Source organism: Podarcis bocagei (assembly GCF_964188305.1).
Source record: "Podarcis bocagei genome assembly, chromosome: 14".
In the NCBI taxonomy this organism is placed as follows: Eukaryota; Metazoa; Chordata; class Lepidosauria; order Squamata; family Lacertidae; genus Podarcis; species Podarcis bocagei.
In genome coordinates this window covers 32,566,665-32,585,214 of record NC_138139.1, presented here as the reverse complement: position 1 = coordinate 32,585,214, position 18,550 = coordinate 32,566,665, and the positions used below count along the sequence as shown (strand labels likewise).

The 18,550-nt window shown below is 46.8% G+C and overlaps 1 protein-coding gene across 2 annotated transcripts in view; it reads left to right on the top strand.

Annotated features, from left to right (window-relative positions):
* Positions 1–18,550, top strand: part of SYNGR3 (synaptogyrin 3) — a 37,259-nt gene that overhangs the window by 12,004 nt on the left and 6,705 nt on the right. For both annotated transcript variants that reach the window (XM_081170950.1, XM_081170951.1), the window contains exons 2-3: positions 10,852–11,089; positions 13,702–13,844. In XM_081170950.1, the coding sequence (XP_081027076.1) occupies positions 10,852–11,089; positions 13,702–13,844 (381 nt within the window). The remainder of the gene's footprint in view (positions 1–10,851; positions 11,090–13,701; positions 13,845–18,550) is intronic.

The following is an 18,550-nucleotide window of genomic DNA, read 5'->3' as shown; positions in this document are numbered from 1 at the left end:
GAGCTAGCTGGACCAGTGGTCTGACCCAGAATAAGGCAGAGCTTCCTATGAGGTGTCTGCAAATTGGATTTGTGTGTGCCTGGTTGAGGGACTGGCTTTGCGCTTGAGGAAGCCGGGGTTGAATTTTTCTAGCAGTGAGCCATTAGGATGACTTTGTCAGCTTCGGTTTGTTTTGCTATTTTGCAGACTGAGGAAAGAGGAGCAAGTACAGGCAGCATAGTCCTCTAGGAAGGAGCCCTGCCTTCCCTAGAGCTCTTCCAGATGACTGGCTTATTGAGTTCCTGATGCATTCGTAGAAAACTTACATGGAGGCTCAGAGTTGCCTCCTGTTTTACTGAGCGTTTCTGCTGATTTGATTGCAATGTTATCAGAGCATTTATTCCAATTTGCTCATGGGGTGTTATTATTTATTTATCTATTTTATTTATTGAATTTATATCCCACCCCCAAGGAACTCAGAGTGGCAAACAGATAGGCAATTTAAAAACAAAGCAGGAACGTTCTAAAACAGAATAAAGCATTCCAGCAACAATTACGGTTAAAAACATCTAAAAGCAGTTGCAGTTAGAAAGGAGTTACAATTACCTTCAAAAGCATTTTTTTAAATTGAAAAATGTAAAGGTTAAGAAAAATAAATCAAAAAGCAATTACAAGTACAGTGGTACCTTGGTTTACAAACTTAATCCGTTCCGGAAGTCCATTCTTTAACCGAAGCGTTTGTAAACAGGACTGTTCTTAAACCGAGGTACCATTGTAAAGACATTATACCATCCAGTGATTTTGAGGTTGACAGGAACAGCGTTCTTCAGCTGCCACCAAATTCCTGAGTAAACCGGAATGTTTTCAAACTCCTCCTAAAAGTGAATAATGATGGAGACAGGTGTGCATCACTAGGGAAGGCATTCTGCAACCCGGGAACCACTACTGAAAAGGCCCTGTTGCTGGTCAGGAAAAACCAGGCAGCCACTGGTGTCAGCACCCCAATAGCCTCACCTGCTGATAGTAGTTTAACGAGTATTCTTCCTGATTTGCTCATAGGGTGTTTTGACACCTTTCCTAATGGACCCTACTGCCATAGATCATGTGCAGCATCCGCTGACTTAACATGAATTGTTCCCACTAAGGCCACATTCACACCCTACATTGAAAACACTGGGATGCACAGTCTCTTCTTCACCAAAAGAATCCTGGGAGTTGCAGTTTTTTAAGGGTACTAAGAGTTGTTAGGAAGCCTCTAATTTCCCTCCTAGAGCTACAATTTCCAGAGTGGTTTAACAATCAATCCCTCTTTGCAGGGAACTCTAGAATTTGTAGCTCATGGAAAGGAATTGGGGAAGGAGCACCTAACAACTCTGCACCCTTAACAAACTACAGCTCCCAGAATTCTTTGGGTCAAGTTATGACTGTTGAAAGTGGTATCATAGTGCTTTAAATGTGTGCTGTGATTGTGGCCAAGCTCTCCCCAGAATAGTTAAAATTCCAATGGAAAGTTATTCATCCTAGAAAATGCAATATTTTTGTCTTAGAATATCAGAACTACTTGGTAGTTTGTTGTTTTTTAATGCAGAATTTAGGATAAAAAATAGGCTTTGCAGATTCCTGGATGGACAGAGCACCCGCCCCACTATGTTCATGTGCCATTAAAAGTTCTCATGTGGTCATCTTGGCACAGAAAATTTATCTCTTGTGCCTCTTTAAATATTTTCAGCTGCTTCCTAGATTTTGTAACTTAAAAGTGGATAAGTGAGTTATATTAACATGCTCATGTGCTTCTTATTGAACATGATTTGGATCATGTTACCATGTTGGGATGATGCATTTTCTGCATGCAAAATTGGCATTTTAAGGCTGCTTACCGGCTGGAGCTGATGGGCTGGGGCTGGGCTGACACCTGAGCTGTGACTCACAATGTTGTTATTATTATTTCTGGTGTTGTTATTACAATTGTCAGTCACTTTATGCAGAGGAAAACATTTCAAAAAGGCTTGGCCAGATAAAATACAATAAATGAAAGCAGTTTAAAACCAGAACACTGGCCTCTTCCAGGTCCTAATTTGACACTCTGACTGCTACTGTTGTAAAGTTTTGTTTTGGCATCATGTCCATGATAAGCATTGCAGCTTCGCATTCCCCTACAGCTGTAGTCTGTCCCTTAACTAGGAACCTCAGAACATAGGAAGCTGGCTCATACTGAGTAAAACCACTGACCCATCTCGCTCAGTACTGTCTACACCAGAGGTCCCCAAACTACGGTCTGCGGGCCAGATCTGGCCCACCAGGCTCATAAATCTGGTCCGCCAGCCGGGTTTACCTCAGTGCGCGGAGATGGTTCTTTTTAACGGAAACGCCTCACCTTGCTGGATTTACCTCAGCGTGTGGTGAGGTTTCCGATTGGCTGCAGGAAGCTCCGTCCCCGCGCGGCAAGGCTTCCTGCAGCCAATTGGAAGCCGCCTGCTCAGCCTCCTGGCAAGGAAGAATTCTGGCAAGAGGAATCTAAGGGGAAAGGATTTTTCTCTGGAGCGCATGAGAACTTTTGGACCCAGGTGGGTTGGGTGCTGCTATCACCATGTACAAGTCAGTTAAGTGTGGGGCAAGGCAGAAGAAAAGGCTGATGTGAGGGAGGAGCAATGTCCAGCTGGTATGCTACCCGCTAGAGCTGGCTTATAAGCAGAGGCGTACCTAGGCTCCCATGCGGCCTTGGCAAGGAGATGTATCAGTCCCTTGCATCCTTGCCAGAGGATCTGAGCCAGAATGTTGTTGTTGATGTTTAGTCGTTTAGTTGTGTCTGATTCCTCGTGACCCCATGGACCAGAGCATGCCAGGCACTCCTGTCTTCCACTGCCTCCCACAGTTTGGTCAAACTCATGCTTGTAGCTTCGAGAACACTGTCCAACCATCTCGTCCTCTGTCATCCCCTTCTCCTTGTGCCCTCCATCTTTCCCAACATCAGGGTCTTTTCTAGGGAGTCTTCTCTTCTCATGAGTTGGCCAAAGTATTAGAGCCTCAGCTTCAGGATCTGTCCTTCCAGTGAGCACTCAGGGCTGATTTCCTTCAGAATGGATAGGTTTAATCTTCTTGCAGTCCATGGGACTCTCAAGAGTCTCCTCCAGCACCATAATTCAAAAGCATCAATTCTTCGGCAGTCAGCCTTCTTTATGGTCCACCTCTCACTTCCATACATCACTACTGGGAAAACCATAGCTTTAACTATACGGACCTTTGTTGGCAAGGTGATGTCTCTGTTTTTTAAGATCCAGAATAGAGAGGTGTAGTTTTTGCGCTCCTGTGGGTCTGTGCCTTTTACTGGGACCAGCCCCTGGGTACACCCCTGCTTTTTAGTCAACGTAAAAGGGAAGGATTGGTCTCATTGGTTCCCAGAGGTGGGAGCTGGGGGCAGAAAGAGCTCAGTGACCTGTTCAAGTCCCACAAGCTCTTCCTTCCCATTCATTCACTGTTTTTCCTAGGCATCCGAAATGTGAATGTGAACATGTTACCCTATTCCAGGGCTCAAACTCACCTTCTTCTATGTCTGTGGCTTCTTTTGTCTGGCCCCTTCCTTTTTACTACTGACCCCTCCTGGGTGTGTCTTGAACCCTCATCCAGGAGGGCTGCTTATGGTCTTTGCAGGCATTCTGCTCAGATAGCTATGTAGTAAGAGGCCTTATGCTCCTTTCCTTAAGAATGCTGTGCTACAGAACTGTGGCTGTGAACAGATAAGGGCATTTGAACCCCTTCCTGAAGAGGTTGGCAGAATGAGGTGGTGCAGGGGTGTGTACTAGGATTCCACCCCTGTGGTCATAAGTTCAGTTGGATCTCTGGACTTCCAGTGGCGCAGTCCAGTTGGTGGTTTTCAAGGAGAATTGGGGGTGGGTGTATTCCATTTTTAGTTTCTGCATTTTCTCATCTCCCTGGGCTACATACATATCATGCAGCAGCATATCTACCCCCCCCACCAGCGCATAACTGGCATGTAGAATTACTCCCTAAAAGCTCTCTATAGCTAATAGCAGCTTTTAGAATTGAAATACTTATAAGTTTATGTTGATTAAAATCATTCTTCATTTTAAATATTGTATTATTTTTCCTGGTTTGTTTGTTTTTTTGCACTACAAATAAAACATATGCAGTGTGCATAGGAATTTGTTCATTTTTTCCCTCTTCAAATTATACTCTGGCCCCCAACAGTGTCTGAGGGACAGTGAACCGGCCCCCTTTTTAAAAAGTTAGGGGACCCTTGGTCTACACTGACTGGCAGTGGCTCTCCAGGATTTCCGACAGCAGTCTCTCCCAGCCCTACTTGGAGAGGCTGGGGAATGAACCTGGGACCTTCTGTGTCCAAAGCACACACACTGCCTCTGAGCTATGGCTCATCCCCAAGAGCCAACTGGCAGGCCCCTTAATGTTCAATTGCTCTTAAAAGTCTCTGTTGATGAATTGATGCTTGTGCTGGTAACACTTTGCCTTTTTTCTATGCTTTACTACCTTTCTGGACTTCATCCTGGTGGTAGTTTTAGTTCGTGGAACGCCCTCCCATCAGATGTCAAGGAAATAAACAACTACAGTGGTACCTCGGGTTAAGTACTTAATTTGTTCCGGAGGTCTGTACTTAACCTGAAACTGTTCTTAACCTGAAGCACCACTTCAGCTAATGGGGCCTCCTGCTGCTGCTGTGCTGCCAGAGCCCGATTTCTGTTCTTACCTGAAGCACTATTTCTGGGTTAACAGAGTGTGTAACCTGAAGCATATGTAACCTGAAGCGTATGTAACCTGAGGTACCACTGTACAGTGGTACCTTGGTTCTCAAACTTAATCCGTTCTGGGAGTCCGTTCGACTCCTGAAATGGTTCGAAAACCAAGGCTCGTCTTCCGATTGGCTGCAGGAGCTTCCTGCACTCAATTGGAAGCTGCGTCGGACGTTCGGCTTCCGAAAAACGTTCACAAACCAGAACACTTACTTCTGGGTTTGCGGTGTTCGGGAGCTGATTTGTTTGGGAGCCAAGCCGTTCGAATACCAAGGTACCACTGTGTCTGACTTTTTGAAAAAATCTGAAGGCAGCCCTGTTTAGGGAAGTTTTTAATGTTTGATGTTTTATTGTGTTTTTAATATTCTGTTGGGAGCAACCCAGAGTGGCTGGGGAGGCCCGGCCAGATGGGTGGGGTATAACTAATAAATTGTTGTTGTTTGTTTTATTGTACTTTTTTCTAAATGTTACAGCATTCATTCATTCATTCATTCATTCATTCATTCATTTATCATGATGCCATTATAACAGAAAGGATGTTGGTGGTGGTGGTGTTGAGAGGCTTTCCCTGCCACTGCTATTCCTCCCTTTGCAAGCTACCTCTTCCTTTTTCCATTCTGTTGAAATAACAGCCCCGCTAGTTTTCATCATAGCCCCAATTCCTTTTGCAAGAGTAACGGCTCCATATTGAAGTCATGGATGTGTCATGTGGACTAGAATCCTCGTTAGCCTTCTGATTCTCACTCATAAGCAGTGCTGCAATTCTGTAGAAGCACATGATGTGTCGCTGGATGCAGAAGCCAGCTTCCTGAGAATCTGCACTTTTATTTATTTTAAAAGCAAACTTCTAGTACTCACAACGGCAGTGAAAATAAACTTGAAAGAAGAGTAGGCAATGACTGCCGAATTCCTAGAACTTATATGTGTGTGTGCAACCTCCTTATTCTTGTGATTGTTGTTTGTTTCAAAGTGTTTTAAATATTGAATTTCAAATAGCTGTAAGTTGCCCCCGGGGCCTTAGGGTGAAGGGATGGGTAAAAAAATTTCAAATAAAACAGTGATATAATGTTGTGAGTTGGCGGGGGGGGGGGGATGCGGTTAGCCTGCACGATGTCTGAATCCATTGCAATTCTTGGGGTTCTGACTCCAGCAAGGGTTCAAATATGGTGGATTCTGTTGTTGAACTAGCCAGCTAAGCTTGTTCCTGGGTTAATCGCCTAAGCGTGGTTGTGTTAGTATAACCAAGGAAGTGGTTTTGTTCCAAGGGAAAATGGGTGGGTTCCCTCCCTCATCTGGCTGGTAAAGGGACCCCTGACCATTAGGTCGAGTCATGGCTGACTCTGGGGTTGCGGCGCTCATCTCGATTTATTGGCCGAGGGAGCTGGTGTACAGCTTCCGGGTCATGTGGCCAGCATGACTCTGGCGAACCAGAGCAGCGCACGGAAACGCCGTTTACCTTCCCGCCGGAGCGGTACCTATTTATCTACTTGCACTTTGACGTGCTTTTGAACTGCAGGAGCAGGGACCGAGCAACGGGAGCTCACCCCGTTGCACGGATTTGAACCGCTGACCTTCTGATTGGCAAGTCCTAGGCTCTGTGGTTTAACCCACAGCGCCACCCGCATCCCCTGGCTGGTGGTAAGAGGGACAAAAGCCAGAGTTGAGTCTGTGTGAGGGAGAGCTGGGCTAGAAGCAGGCAGAAGCCAGAGAGCGAGAGCCATGCCTGATTTCTGTTGCAATCCAGGGCTGTGACTGTGGGAGAAGCAAAACCTTCTGGGGTGTTAATGCTGTGAGCCCCTCCATTATATGCTCAGGTTGTATATAAGTGGAAACACCAGATAACATGAAGACACCACAGACTCCACAAACCTCATTCCCTGGTGCTCCCTGAAATCTCACATGGCTCAGAGATTGGGTAGAGCTGTGCAAAAACTATATGATACACTGTACTATTGGGAGATCGATTATAGACTACTCAGGCGTTTCTGCCACCTGATTTTGATCTACCTTCTGTCCACCAATTGTTCTAGAAACTCTATCTGATGGTTATCAGAATTGCAATATAAATACACATTATTATTATTTTTAAAACAGCTTGATGGTTATAAAATCCAGTTTTCACATGTAAACATTTTTGTTTAAAGGATGCAGCATCAAATCTGGATGCACCAGCCCTTTTGCAGGGCTAAGCAAAGCAAGCAAACAAATAACGTCAGTTTTCTAGGTATTGCACCAAAGGTTTTAAAACAAGATCACCTGGGAGTCTTCCCTCTCCTGGAGATAAAGAGTTGTAAGCACTCAAGCGCGTTGAAAAGTGCTATTGAAATTTGAAAGGCTGGTAAGAGGATGAAAACACACTTCCGCTCATCCTGCCGCCCATTCAAATGCCTCTTAACTCTTCATGGCACACTCTGCTACCCTTGGGGAGGAGGAAGCACTAGGAGGGGGAAAAGATCTGCGTGCACTCACAGTTTCCTGCTGTTCTGTGGAACAGGAAAATTCCTTCCATATACTGAGCCATGCCATTACTACATCTAATTCAGTTTTGTCTGCACTGATGGTCAGCGGATTTGCAGGGTTCTAGGCAGGGGGTACCCCCTACCTGGAGATGCCAGGGACTGAGTAAGTGACCTTCTGCATGCAGTGTAAAAATAAAGTAAGATTCTAGACCTCCTAGCTGAGTAAGGGCTATATTAAATAAGAAAGTAGGAAGTTGCCTTATATATAAAGGTAAAGGGACCCCTGACCATTAGGTCTAGTTGTGACCGACTCTGGAGTTGCAGCGCTCATCTCGCTTTATTGGCCGAGGGAGCTGGTGTACAGCTTCCGGGTCATGTGGCCAGCATGACTAAGCCGCTTCTGGCGAACCAGAGCAGCGCACGGAAACACCGTTTACCTTCCCGCCGGAGTGGTACCTATTTATCTACTTGCACTTTTGATGTGCTTTTGAACTGCTAGGTTGGCAGGAGCAGGACCGAGCAACGGGAGCTCACCCCGTTGCGGGGATTCGAACTGCTGACCTTCTGAACAGCAAGCCCTAGGCTCTGTGGTTTAACCCACAGCGCCACCCGCGTCCCCTTTAGCTCAATATACAGCTTTAGCTTCCCCAAAACAATCCTGATAACTGTAGCTTGTTCAAGGTGCTGAGGGTTAGTAGGAGACCCCTTAGTCCCCTCACTGACCTGCAAATCTCAGAGTGGTTTAGCATTTAATCCCTCTTCCCTCTGGGAATTCCCTCTGGGAATTGTAGTCCTGTGAGGGGTCTCTTAACCACTCCCAGCACACTTAACAAACTGCACCTCTCAGGATTAACTATGGTATCCCAGTGCATACACTCCCAATGTCCCGCTGATGAAAGTCAGGACATGACTCGGCCCCTCAACACGCTTAAAACCCCGCCAACGCCTCCCTGCCCCTTCTCAGTGACCCCCCCTTTCCCATTGGACACCTCAACAAAGGCCATGCTCTGTTGGCTACCGGTTGTTCCACCCCAGAGTGTGGGAGCTGAAACAGGCCACCCCTGGATCCAGTCAGAAGCAGAGATGGGTTCTGTGATTCCAGGATATCCCACCCAAATTGGGATGGTTGAGACAGGTATGAGAGCGCTTTATAGTGTATATGGGAAGTAAGATTCAGCACTCAAATCACTGAGAATGGTCCTCCCTTCAAGGCTAGAGATAGGAGGATGAGGGGAAGCGAATTTCAGTTCTGGGGAGACCAGATCTCCGCCTGGTCTCTGTGCTGTGAGAGGGATGGCGAACTCACAGCTCTCTATTACAATTACTGTTTGGTTTACTAAAGGGTTTAATTACTGCTGTTGGCTTGGAAATGGTCATTCAGTGCCTTAACTGCCGCCAGGCTCTGTGCAGCAGCAAACCAGAGTGAGAAGGAGATTTCGCTCTGTCAATTTCTGTTTTCTTTAATGGCTTCTAATGGAACAGAATAATAATACTATCTAAAATAGCAATGTTGTAGAAGGAGTAATGAACAACAGTGGATTGGAATGACAAGAAGGGAGATTCTGACTAATCCTTCTGACGGTAAGAGCCATTTGACAGTGGAACGGATTCCTTTGGAAGGTGATGGACTGTCCTTTAAATAGAGGCTGGATGGCATTTTAGGCAATAGGGCTAAATGACCTTTGGGGCCATCTCTTCCAACTCTGATTCTGTGTTTATAGAAAGACGGGTTATATTTGTGACATTTTGAAATAATAGCATTCAACCTTACGGTTCCTTTGCTTTTCCAAAATCATGCATATAATAATAATAATAATAATAATAATAATAATAATAATAATAATAATAAGCTACCATTTTGCAGATACAGAGAACTCTTTCTTATGGTCCCTCTGGCAAAGCAAGAGAGTGGCAAGGATGTTTGGAGCCAATGGGGTGGCAGGTGGAAAGGGTGCCCTCCACCCACTGACCCACTGGCCGTGAAACCCCGTGTGGCACTGAACCTCCTCCATTATTCATGCCGCACAAACATGCCCTGCTTTTTGGCAGGCTGCGCATGTTTCCCTTAAGTGGCTGTCAGTATTTCCAGCAGCGAAGGGGGGTGGGGTGGGAGGAATATGTTCCTGCATTATTTATAAATGAGATTAAAAGAAAGAAAGAAAAAACCCATCATCACAAAGTGCTGAAGATTACACCTTCTGGCAGCCTCACAGCTTTGGCGAGATCCTCCTTGCTCTCGCCGGCGCTGCAGTTGCATGTCTTTGGTCCTGCTTTATTGCAGCCTTAGCTGTCCCAGGGCCCTCCAGATGTTTGGGACTACAACTCTCATCAGCCCCAGCCAACGTGTCAGATGGGAGTTGTAGTCCAAAACATCTGGAGGGCCCCAGGTTGACCAAGGCTGTTGTTGCCTCTGCTGGGCTCTGTTCAGATGGAAGTACTTTTTAGGTCAGGACAGCAGCATCCTGCAGTGGATCTGATAACGTTGCTCGAACCAGACTCCGACTGAGTGCAGGCAGAGAGCACGATAGCAGGAAATGATAAAGCGCAGGAAGTGTCAGGGGCCTGACTTATTTTGCCATACAGGAAAAATGGACCCTTTCCTTGCTAACTGTAGCTTGCAAGAAAGTCCTTCTGCACACAGCGCGTGGTTAAACTGTGGAACTTGCTTCCGCAGGAGCCAGTTATGGCCCCCGATGTGGATGGGTTTAAAAGAGGGTTGGACAAATTCATGGAGGGAGAGGGCTGCTGGCGGCTATTAGTCACAATGGCTATGCTCTGCCACCACCGTCACAGGCAGCAATGCTTCTGAATCCCAGTTCCTGGAAACCACAGGAGGGGAGAGGGCTCTTTTAACTGAATCCTGCTTGTGGTTGGCTACTGTGAGAACAGGATGGTGGACTAGATGGGCCTCTTTGGCCTGATCCAGCAGGTTCTTCTGGTGTTCTCATGAACATCATGCACACCAGTGTTTTGCACCCTGGTTGCATGCACACTCTTTGCTCCCTAGTTTCCCATCCTCCTCCTCCTTCCTGCCAACAACTTTAAGTCACTCCTGTCCTCAGGGCCTGTGTGTTTCCTCCCCCTAAACCCACCTCCCATTTTTCTCATTGGCCCTTTTTTCCTGAGGAACTTTCCTCAGTTTCTTGACTACCTACCCTTTAAGGCCCTTTTCCTATGCAGCTTTCAAGCCCTCGCTCTTCCATTCCACTGCAAAAGCATATCCCGCCCCACGTTGCTGCAGGCCTGGGGGCTTTGGATGAAATAAACCAGCCTTTTTGTTCTCATTGTCACAGAAGCTGCATTGTTTTGTAACTGTCTGTGTACCACTCAGAATATTTGTGGGCATTCCGTGACACTGCAGCTGCTCGGCCAATGCAGGCCGAGAGCCGGAAAGCTGAATGTGGAAAGTACCGGAAATCAGAGGGCCCAAAGGAAAGGGGACAGGTGCAGCCCTCCAGGGAGGGCATTTTGTGAACAGGGAACCACCACCAAGAAGTCCCTGTCATGGATCACACCCAGCGGCGTCACCAACAGGTCTCCCCTCCCAACTGTAGGGGCCTGAAATGGTTGATCTTGGGAGAGGTGAGCTTTCAGTTGAATATTGCTGCTCCTTTTCCTCCCCCACAACAAAATAATAATCCTCTGTTCAGGTTTTCTCCATCGTTGTCTTTGGCTCCATCATCAACGAGTGTTACGTCAACGATGGCAGCAGTCCGGTGCTGCAATGTGTCTACAACAACAACGATGACGCCTGCAACTATGGAATCGCCATTGGCCTCATTGCCTTCTTAGCCTGCAGTTTCTTCTTGGTAGTGGACCTCTACTTCCAGCAGATCAGCAGCGTGAAGGACAGGAAACGCGTTGTCCTCTTTGACCTTGGCTTCTCAGGTAGGACCTGTGGGGTGGGATTTGTTGAGGACAGTCTTCCCCAATCTGAGCCCCTCCTCCAGATGTCTTGGAGTACAACTCGCAGCAGTCCCCACCCAACACGGCCATTTTGGACTGCATCTCCTATCAGCACTTGCCAGCCCAGTTGTAGATTGCTTATTTTTTATTACTTATTACTTGATTCCTTATTCCTTTATTCCTTTATTTGATATATATCCTTCCAAGGAGCTGAAAGCAGTGTACATTTTATACTTGCTTGCATTGCAATTTTGCCTAAAACTCGCCTCTTTTGCAAAGCAGTTTCACTTACTCTAATGCATTTCTGCATGTTATCTTCTCTAAAATAAGCATTTTGACGCGTGTTTTCCCCTAGTATTTGACTCTTTGTGCACATCCCGTGGCTAGAGAACTGTATTGCAACTGAAGTGCGAATTTCAAAAGGTGCTTCTGTTTTGGTTCTCACCTTGTTTCAGAAATTACGAATTAAGTTGGCGGGTCTCTAAATGTGACGCAAATTGAATTTCTCCCCATCTCTAGTTTTGGGCCGAAACATCTGGAGGGCACCAGCTTAGGGAAGCACAAGGCAAGTCAACACACCCGCCCCCAAGATTCGCTTGCAGGGCAGCTGCAGCCTGATTTTTAAGCTGCAGGTCCTTAAAAACTCCTCCTAACTGTGGTGGCTTCACAGTGCTGAATCCACAGTACAGAGCCAGTTGTAGTGAAGGTGGAGCATATGCAGCCTGGTGCTCTTTAACGGACTCTGCTGTTCCTTAAATCAAGCTTAAGTGTCGGTGTTTCCAACAGAGACGTCGCTTTGACAGCTAACTGTACCCAGGAGGGTGATGCTGTAACGTACAAGTAAGGTATTATGAAATGGCCATACGCTTATCACACCATGGACGTCTCCAGCAGAGTATCGTGTAATCTGTTTGGAAGCAGCTTCCCGGTGGCTCAGGGAGAAAGGGGCAACATCACTCTCTAGGCATGAGGGAGAAATTCAATTCAGTTCGCATTTGAAGTGCTGTGAAACACTTGTTCCTCATTCGTAAGAAATCCATCTTTTAGTGAGGCAACACCCGAACTTGGGAACTCTCTGCCTATTGTCACCAAGCAAGGGCCTTCATTATACTCTTCTCGGCGCCTGCTAAAAGCATTTTTGTTTCAGCAAGCCCATCCAGGTATGTAGAAGGCTGTCAAGTGCTTTTAGCTGGTTTTAGCTTAGTGTTTTTTGAATGCTTTAAATAGTTGTTTTTCTTTATTCCACTTATGATTACATTGTTCTTTTCATAAACCACTTCAATGTCTTTTTTAAAAAAACCCCAATTGAGCACTATGTAAGTTTTGGGAAATAAATAAATAAAAAGACAAACCTACCTAATTCTCATTTCCTGAAAAAATAAACGGAAGCCCAGCCACCCTTTGAAATTCATACTTCTCCAAATTTTGCAGTGCAGTTCTCCTGCTAAGTGTTGTGTACAAAAGCTGCTTGTACTAGAAAGTGTGCCTGAAATGCATATATTAGAGCAGATAACATGAAGAAATGCATAACACTAGGGAAAGTTGCCCTGCAAACAAGTGGGTTTTAGGGGAAATCGCACATAAACATGTGTATATGAGGATACTTAAATGCTGGAGGACTTCAGGGGAAACCGCAAATGGATATGGAAATGCGAAGAACTGAAGTTAAGGCTGGAAAATTGAGAAACTGAAATTGACAGATTTGCCCGTTCCTAGCGCTGCCACCTGATCCTTTCACGGGAGATGGCCAGGATTCGAGCAGGACATCCAGCATGCATTACCGCTGTGCTTTAGCCAACTTATTTTTCCTTGGGGAGCTCCTATGCCTTTTACAAATTGCATAACTTCCACGCTGTGGAAAGCTCCTTGCCCTGCAGCTGTTAATTGCAATAATTTTTTATTTGAACAGTGGTACCTCGGGTTTAGTACTTAATTCATTCCGGAGGTCCGTTCTTAACCTGAAACTGTTCTTAACCTGAAGCACCACTTTAGCTAATGGGGCCGCCGCGCTGTCGGAACCCGATTTCTGTTCTTATCCTGAAGCACAGTTCGTAACCTGAAGCACTATTTCTGGCTTAGTGGAGTGTGTAACCTGAAGCGTCTGTAACCCGAGGTACCACTGTATGTCATTCTGTGGTTGTGTACCCAGAGAAGCTTACAGCATAAGGATACAGACAGCATAATGGAATCATCAGAATGCAAATAAAAGGCACTTGAAGACCCAGGCAGGGATGATGAGAGCTTGAGGAGAGGTGTAATGGTTAAGGACGCCGAAACTGGGACTTGGGAGACCCAAATCTCTGCTCAGCCATGAAGCTCAACCTTGTCCTTATCTCTCAGCCTTACTTACCTTACCTTACCTTACTTGGCTTTAGCTTACCCTACCTCACAGGGTTGTTGTGAGGAAGGGAAGAACCACGTACACTACCAAAGGTGGATATACAGTACATGAACTATAATAATGCTGCTTAACATTTGACAAGGTTCTGTGCCAATGGTGTATTGTGCATGTGAGAGGGAGAGAACAGTGACTCTTGTTACTCTGGTGGTACTGGGGCGACCTGATGTGTGGTTTTTTTGCTTCGTCCCACCAGGGTTCTGGTCCTTCCTGTGGTTTGTGAGCTTCTGCTTCCTGGCCAACCAGTGGCAGAGGACGCCATCGAGCAAAGCAGCACATTACGCAGGTGATGCGGCCAGGGCGGCCATTGCCTTCTCGTTTTTCTCCATCATCTCCTGGGTAAGCGTTGGTGTCCAGTGGTGATCTTGTAATAGTGATAATAATAATAATAATAATAATAATAATAATAATAATAATAATAATAATAATAAAAAAAAAATATTTTACAGTCATACCTCAGGTTGAAGTAGCTTCGGGATGAATATTTTCGGGTTGCGCTCCGCGGCGACCCGCACGTAACAGAGCGTGTTACTTCCGGGTTTCACCGCTTGTGCATGCTCAGATGCTCAAAATGACGTCATGCGCATGCACGGAAGCGGCGAAACGCAACCTATGCATGCACAGACGCGCAGTTGTGTCTTACGTTTACTTCAGGATGCGAACAGGGCTCCGGAATGGTTCCCGTTCGTATCCAGAGGTACCACTATATTTTATTTATACCCATCCACTCTGGGCGGCTCCCAACAGAGGACTGAAAACAGAATAAAACTTCAAACATTAAAAACTTCCCTAAACAGGGCTGCCTTCAGATGTCTTCTAAAAGTCAGATAGTTGTTTCTTTCCTTGACATCTGATGGGAGGGTGTTCTACAGGGCGGGCGCCACTACTGAGAAGGCCCTCTGCCTGGTTCCCTGTAGCTTTGCTTCTTGCAGTGAGGGACCCACCAGAAGACCCTCCGAGCTGGACCTCAGTACCCGGGCTGAATGATGGAAGTGGAGACGCTCCTTCAGGTATACTGGGCCGAGGCCGTTTAGGGCTTTCAAGGTTAGCACCAACACTTTGAATTGTGCTTGGAAATGTACTGGGAGCCAATGTAGGTCGTTCAGGACTGATGTAATATGGTCTCGGCGGCCACTCCCAGTCACCAATCTGGCTGCTGTAGTTGTACCTGTAGTTTTAGGGTCACCTTCAAAAGTAGCCCCATGTAGAGCACGTTGTAGTAGTCCAAGCGGGAGATAACTAAAGCATGCAACACTCTGGCAAGACAGTCTGTGGGCAGGTAGGGTCTCAGCCTGTGTACCAGATGGAGCAGGTAGACAGCTGCCTGGAACACAGAATTGACCTGCAACTCCATGGACAGCTGTGAGTCCAAAATGACTCCCAGGCTGTGCACCTGGTCCTTCAGGGCCACAGTTACCCCATTCAGGACCAGGGAGTCCCCCACACCTGCTCATCCCCTGTCCCCCCTAAACAGTACTTCTGTCTCGTCAGGATTCAACCTCAATCTGTTAACCGCCATCCATCCTCCAACTGCCTCCAGGCACTCACACAGGACCTTCACTGCCTTCACTGGTTCTGTTTTGAAAGAGAGGTAGAGCTGGGTTTCATCTCCATACTGATGAACACCCAGCCCAAACCCCCTGATGATCTCTCCCAGTGGCTTCATATAGATGTTAAAAAGCATGAGGGAGAGGACGGAACCCTGAGTCACCCCACAAGTGAGAGCCCCCAACACCACTTTTTGGACACGGCCCAGGAGGAAGGAGCGGAACCACTGTATAATAGTGCCCCCAGCTCCCAGCCCCTCTAGACGGTCCATAAGGATGTCATGGTCAATGGTATCAAAGGCTGCTGAGAGATCCAGCAGAACTAGGAAGGGCCCGGGACTGAAAGGGAGGGCCTACCTGGAGATGCTGTCGGAAACCAAACCTGGGACCTCCTGCTTTTCCAAACAAATGCTCTGCCGTGGAGTTAAGAACCATCCCTTGGAAATAAATCAAGATTCCAGTCCTCATGGTTCTGAATATAGGGTTGATTCAACTGGAATGTCAGGATCTACCTTGTATGATGTCAGACCATTGGTCCTTCAAGCTCAGTATTTAGATGCCAGCAATGGCCAGCTTCCGCTTTGCCGTCTCTCCCTGTCCTATCCGGAAATACCATTGGGGACTCTGCCATTGAGCTATGACGTAGGAACACAGGAAGCTGCCTTATACTGAATCAGACTACTGGTCCATCTAGCGCAGGAATGCCTGCAATGACTGGCAGCAGCTCTCCAGGGTTTCAGACCAGGAGTCTGTCCCAGCCCTGCCTGGAGATTGTGGGGACTGAATCATAGAATTGGAAAGGGAGCCTGAAGTTCATCCAGTCCAGCCCCCTGCAATGCAGGAATATGCAGCTGTCCCATATGGAGATTGAACCTGCGACCTTGGCATTACGGGACGTTCTGCATGCAGTGCAAATGTTCATCCGCTGAGCTATAGCCAGTCCCCTTAAATACATAGTGACAGAGGAAGCAGTCTTATGCTGAGTCAGAGCCTTCATCCGTCTAGCTCAGGATGGTCTGCAGCCCTTGGCTGGCAGTGGCTCTCCAAGGAGTCAGGCAGAAAGTGCTCCAGTCCTGAGGCATCTGGTTGCCCACTATAAGAACAAGATGCTGGACTAGATGGTCCATTGCCCCAATTCAATTGCAAGACTCTCCTTACGTTCTTAGACTATTGGTCCATCTACTGTAGCTCAGTACTTCCCACACTGACTGGCAGCAGTTCTCTAGGGTTTCAGACCTGGGGATCCTACCCTCAGATCTGAGAATAGAACCTGGGACCTTCTGCATGCAAGGCCCTACTCACTGAACTATAGAGCCTAGGAAGCCAGACTTTTGGTCCATCCAGCTCAATAGTGCCCACACTGACTGGCAGTGGCTCTTCAAGGTTTCAGGCTGGAAACATTCCCAGCCCTACCTGGAGATGCCAGGGGTTAAACGTGGGACCTTTTGCATGCAAAGTCGATTTTCTATCACTGAGCTATGCAAAATAGCCCCATGAACAGGCATAAGATTGTCCTTATAGCTGCTCAGTAGACGCTGGAGAAGCCTCGGAAGTCTCTGTCCTCCTGTATGTTACAGCGCTTCAGGAATCCAAAGAAGGTGACCATCTCCCCCTCCTTCCATCAGCCAATCCTCTCTTCTCCAGGCCAAGCAGACATGGGTCACATCCATACCAGACATTCAAGCACCTTCAAAGTGCATGGCTTCCTTTGTCCTAAAATTTGCCGGATTCCACAGGAGGTGCCAAATGCAGCGCAGGAGTCCATGTTTTGATCTGATGTGGCATGTAGCCTTTCAAGATCCTCTTCCCGCTTTTGCCTGCCTTTTCAAGCCACACCAAGGGGGTGTTGACAGTTAACAGCAAACGCTCTCGGATTTGTTCCCCTTTCATACTGTCAGGAGCTGCTAAGGGAGATGTTAACAGAATGCTCTGATCTGAAGGGAAGCATTGCAGCATTTGTGTCTTGCACGGTTTGCGTTTTAAACATGCATCCTTTCAAAAGGAAAAAGATGGGGGACATTTTTGGCAAAGGCGGCATGGAAGACAGACCTAAGGAACTCGAAGGGCTTCGTCCTTCCAGTCTGCCCTGTGCTAGACCCCACCTTGCAAATTACATGATAGGATTCTGCCTTCCTGCTATGCAGAGCCTCCTAGATACGTCACACTGCCCCCCGCCATGTCCACGTTGTATCAGTATTTGCCTAAAACTGGTGTGTGGGGAGAACCTGGGGCCCTCCAGATGTTGCTGAGCTACAACTCCCATCATCTCTGACCATTGGTTATACCAACTAGGGCTGATGGGAGTTGCCGTAGTTGGCTATGCTTTGCCTCCATTTTCAGAGGCAGTCACTGTAAGATCACAGGATGATGGACTAAAAGGGCTATTGGCCTGAACCAGCCAATGGTCCTTACGTAGTTTGGCGACATCCAGAGGGCCAACGTTTCTCCACATCTGGCCCAAATGTTACATCTGGGTTGGTTGGTTTTTAAGTTGAGAGAAGAGGCCAGCATGATGGAGGTAATGACCAGTTTTTATTGACGTTATATTACAAGTTTCTGGGATTTTGCTTTTTGTAGTCCACACTGCTCTGTTTTAAATGAAAAGTGTGGTCTATAAATGTTTAAATAAATACAGTGGTGCCTCTCAAGAGGAAAAGAATCCGTTCTGTGATTCTCTTCGTCTAGCGGTTTTTTTCGTCTTGCGAAGCAAGCCCATTGAAGGATTAGCGCTATTAGCGGCTTTTAGAGGCTTTTAGCGGCTTATCTGCTGATCGGATCAGCTGATAAGCGGCTTCGCACTATTAGCGCTTTTAGCGGCTTTTAGCGGCTTATCTGCTGATCGGATCAGCTGATAAGCGGCTTAGCGGCTTAGAAAAAGGGGGGGGGGACCAGCAGGAACTCGCAAGACATTGTCGTCTTGCGAAGCAAGCTCATAGGAGATTCGTTTTGCGAAGCACCTCCAAAATGGAAAACTCTTTCGTCTAGCGAGTTTTCCGTCTTGCGAGGCATTCGTCTTGCGGGGCACCACTGTATATGGAGCCAACAGCCCCTTGCCTGTGAGAAAACTAACTCAGTGGTTCCCAAATCGGGTGGTACCAGTGGGATTACTTAAGGAGGCACTAAGAGGCAGGGGGACCAGAGATGTAAAATAATAACAAACAGCAGCAGCAGCAGCAACAACAACAACTTGTATAAACAAGTTGTATACCACCCTTTATCCATAGATCTCACAGCTGTTCACAACGTAAATGACTACCCGAGTTTGAAAAGCTGGTGTTGCTGGATCAAGTTTGTCAGTTTTTCTGAATTAATGAAACTAAATAATTGTAATTGGATTTTGAATAATGTGCGCTTGCTACTGTTTTTGAACTTTATTGTGTCCTTATCTTCCTTAGTGGGTTGTGCAAACCACCAATCCGAGCAACCCTTTTTTTATTACAGGGTTGGGGGGTTACAGGGGATGAGTTGAGGGAACGTTTTGGGAGCTGCTGACCTAAA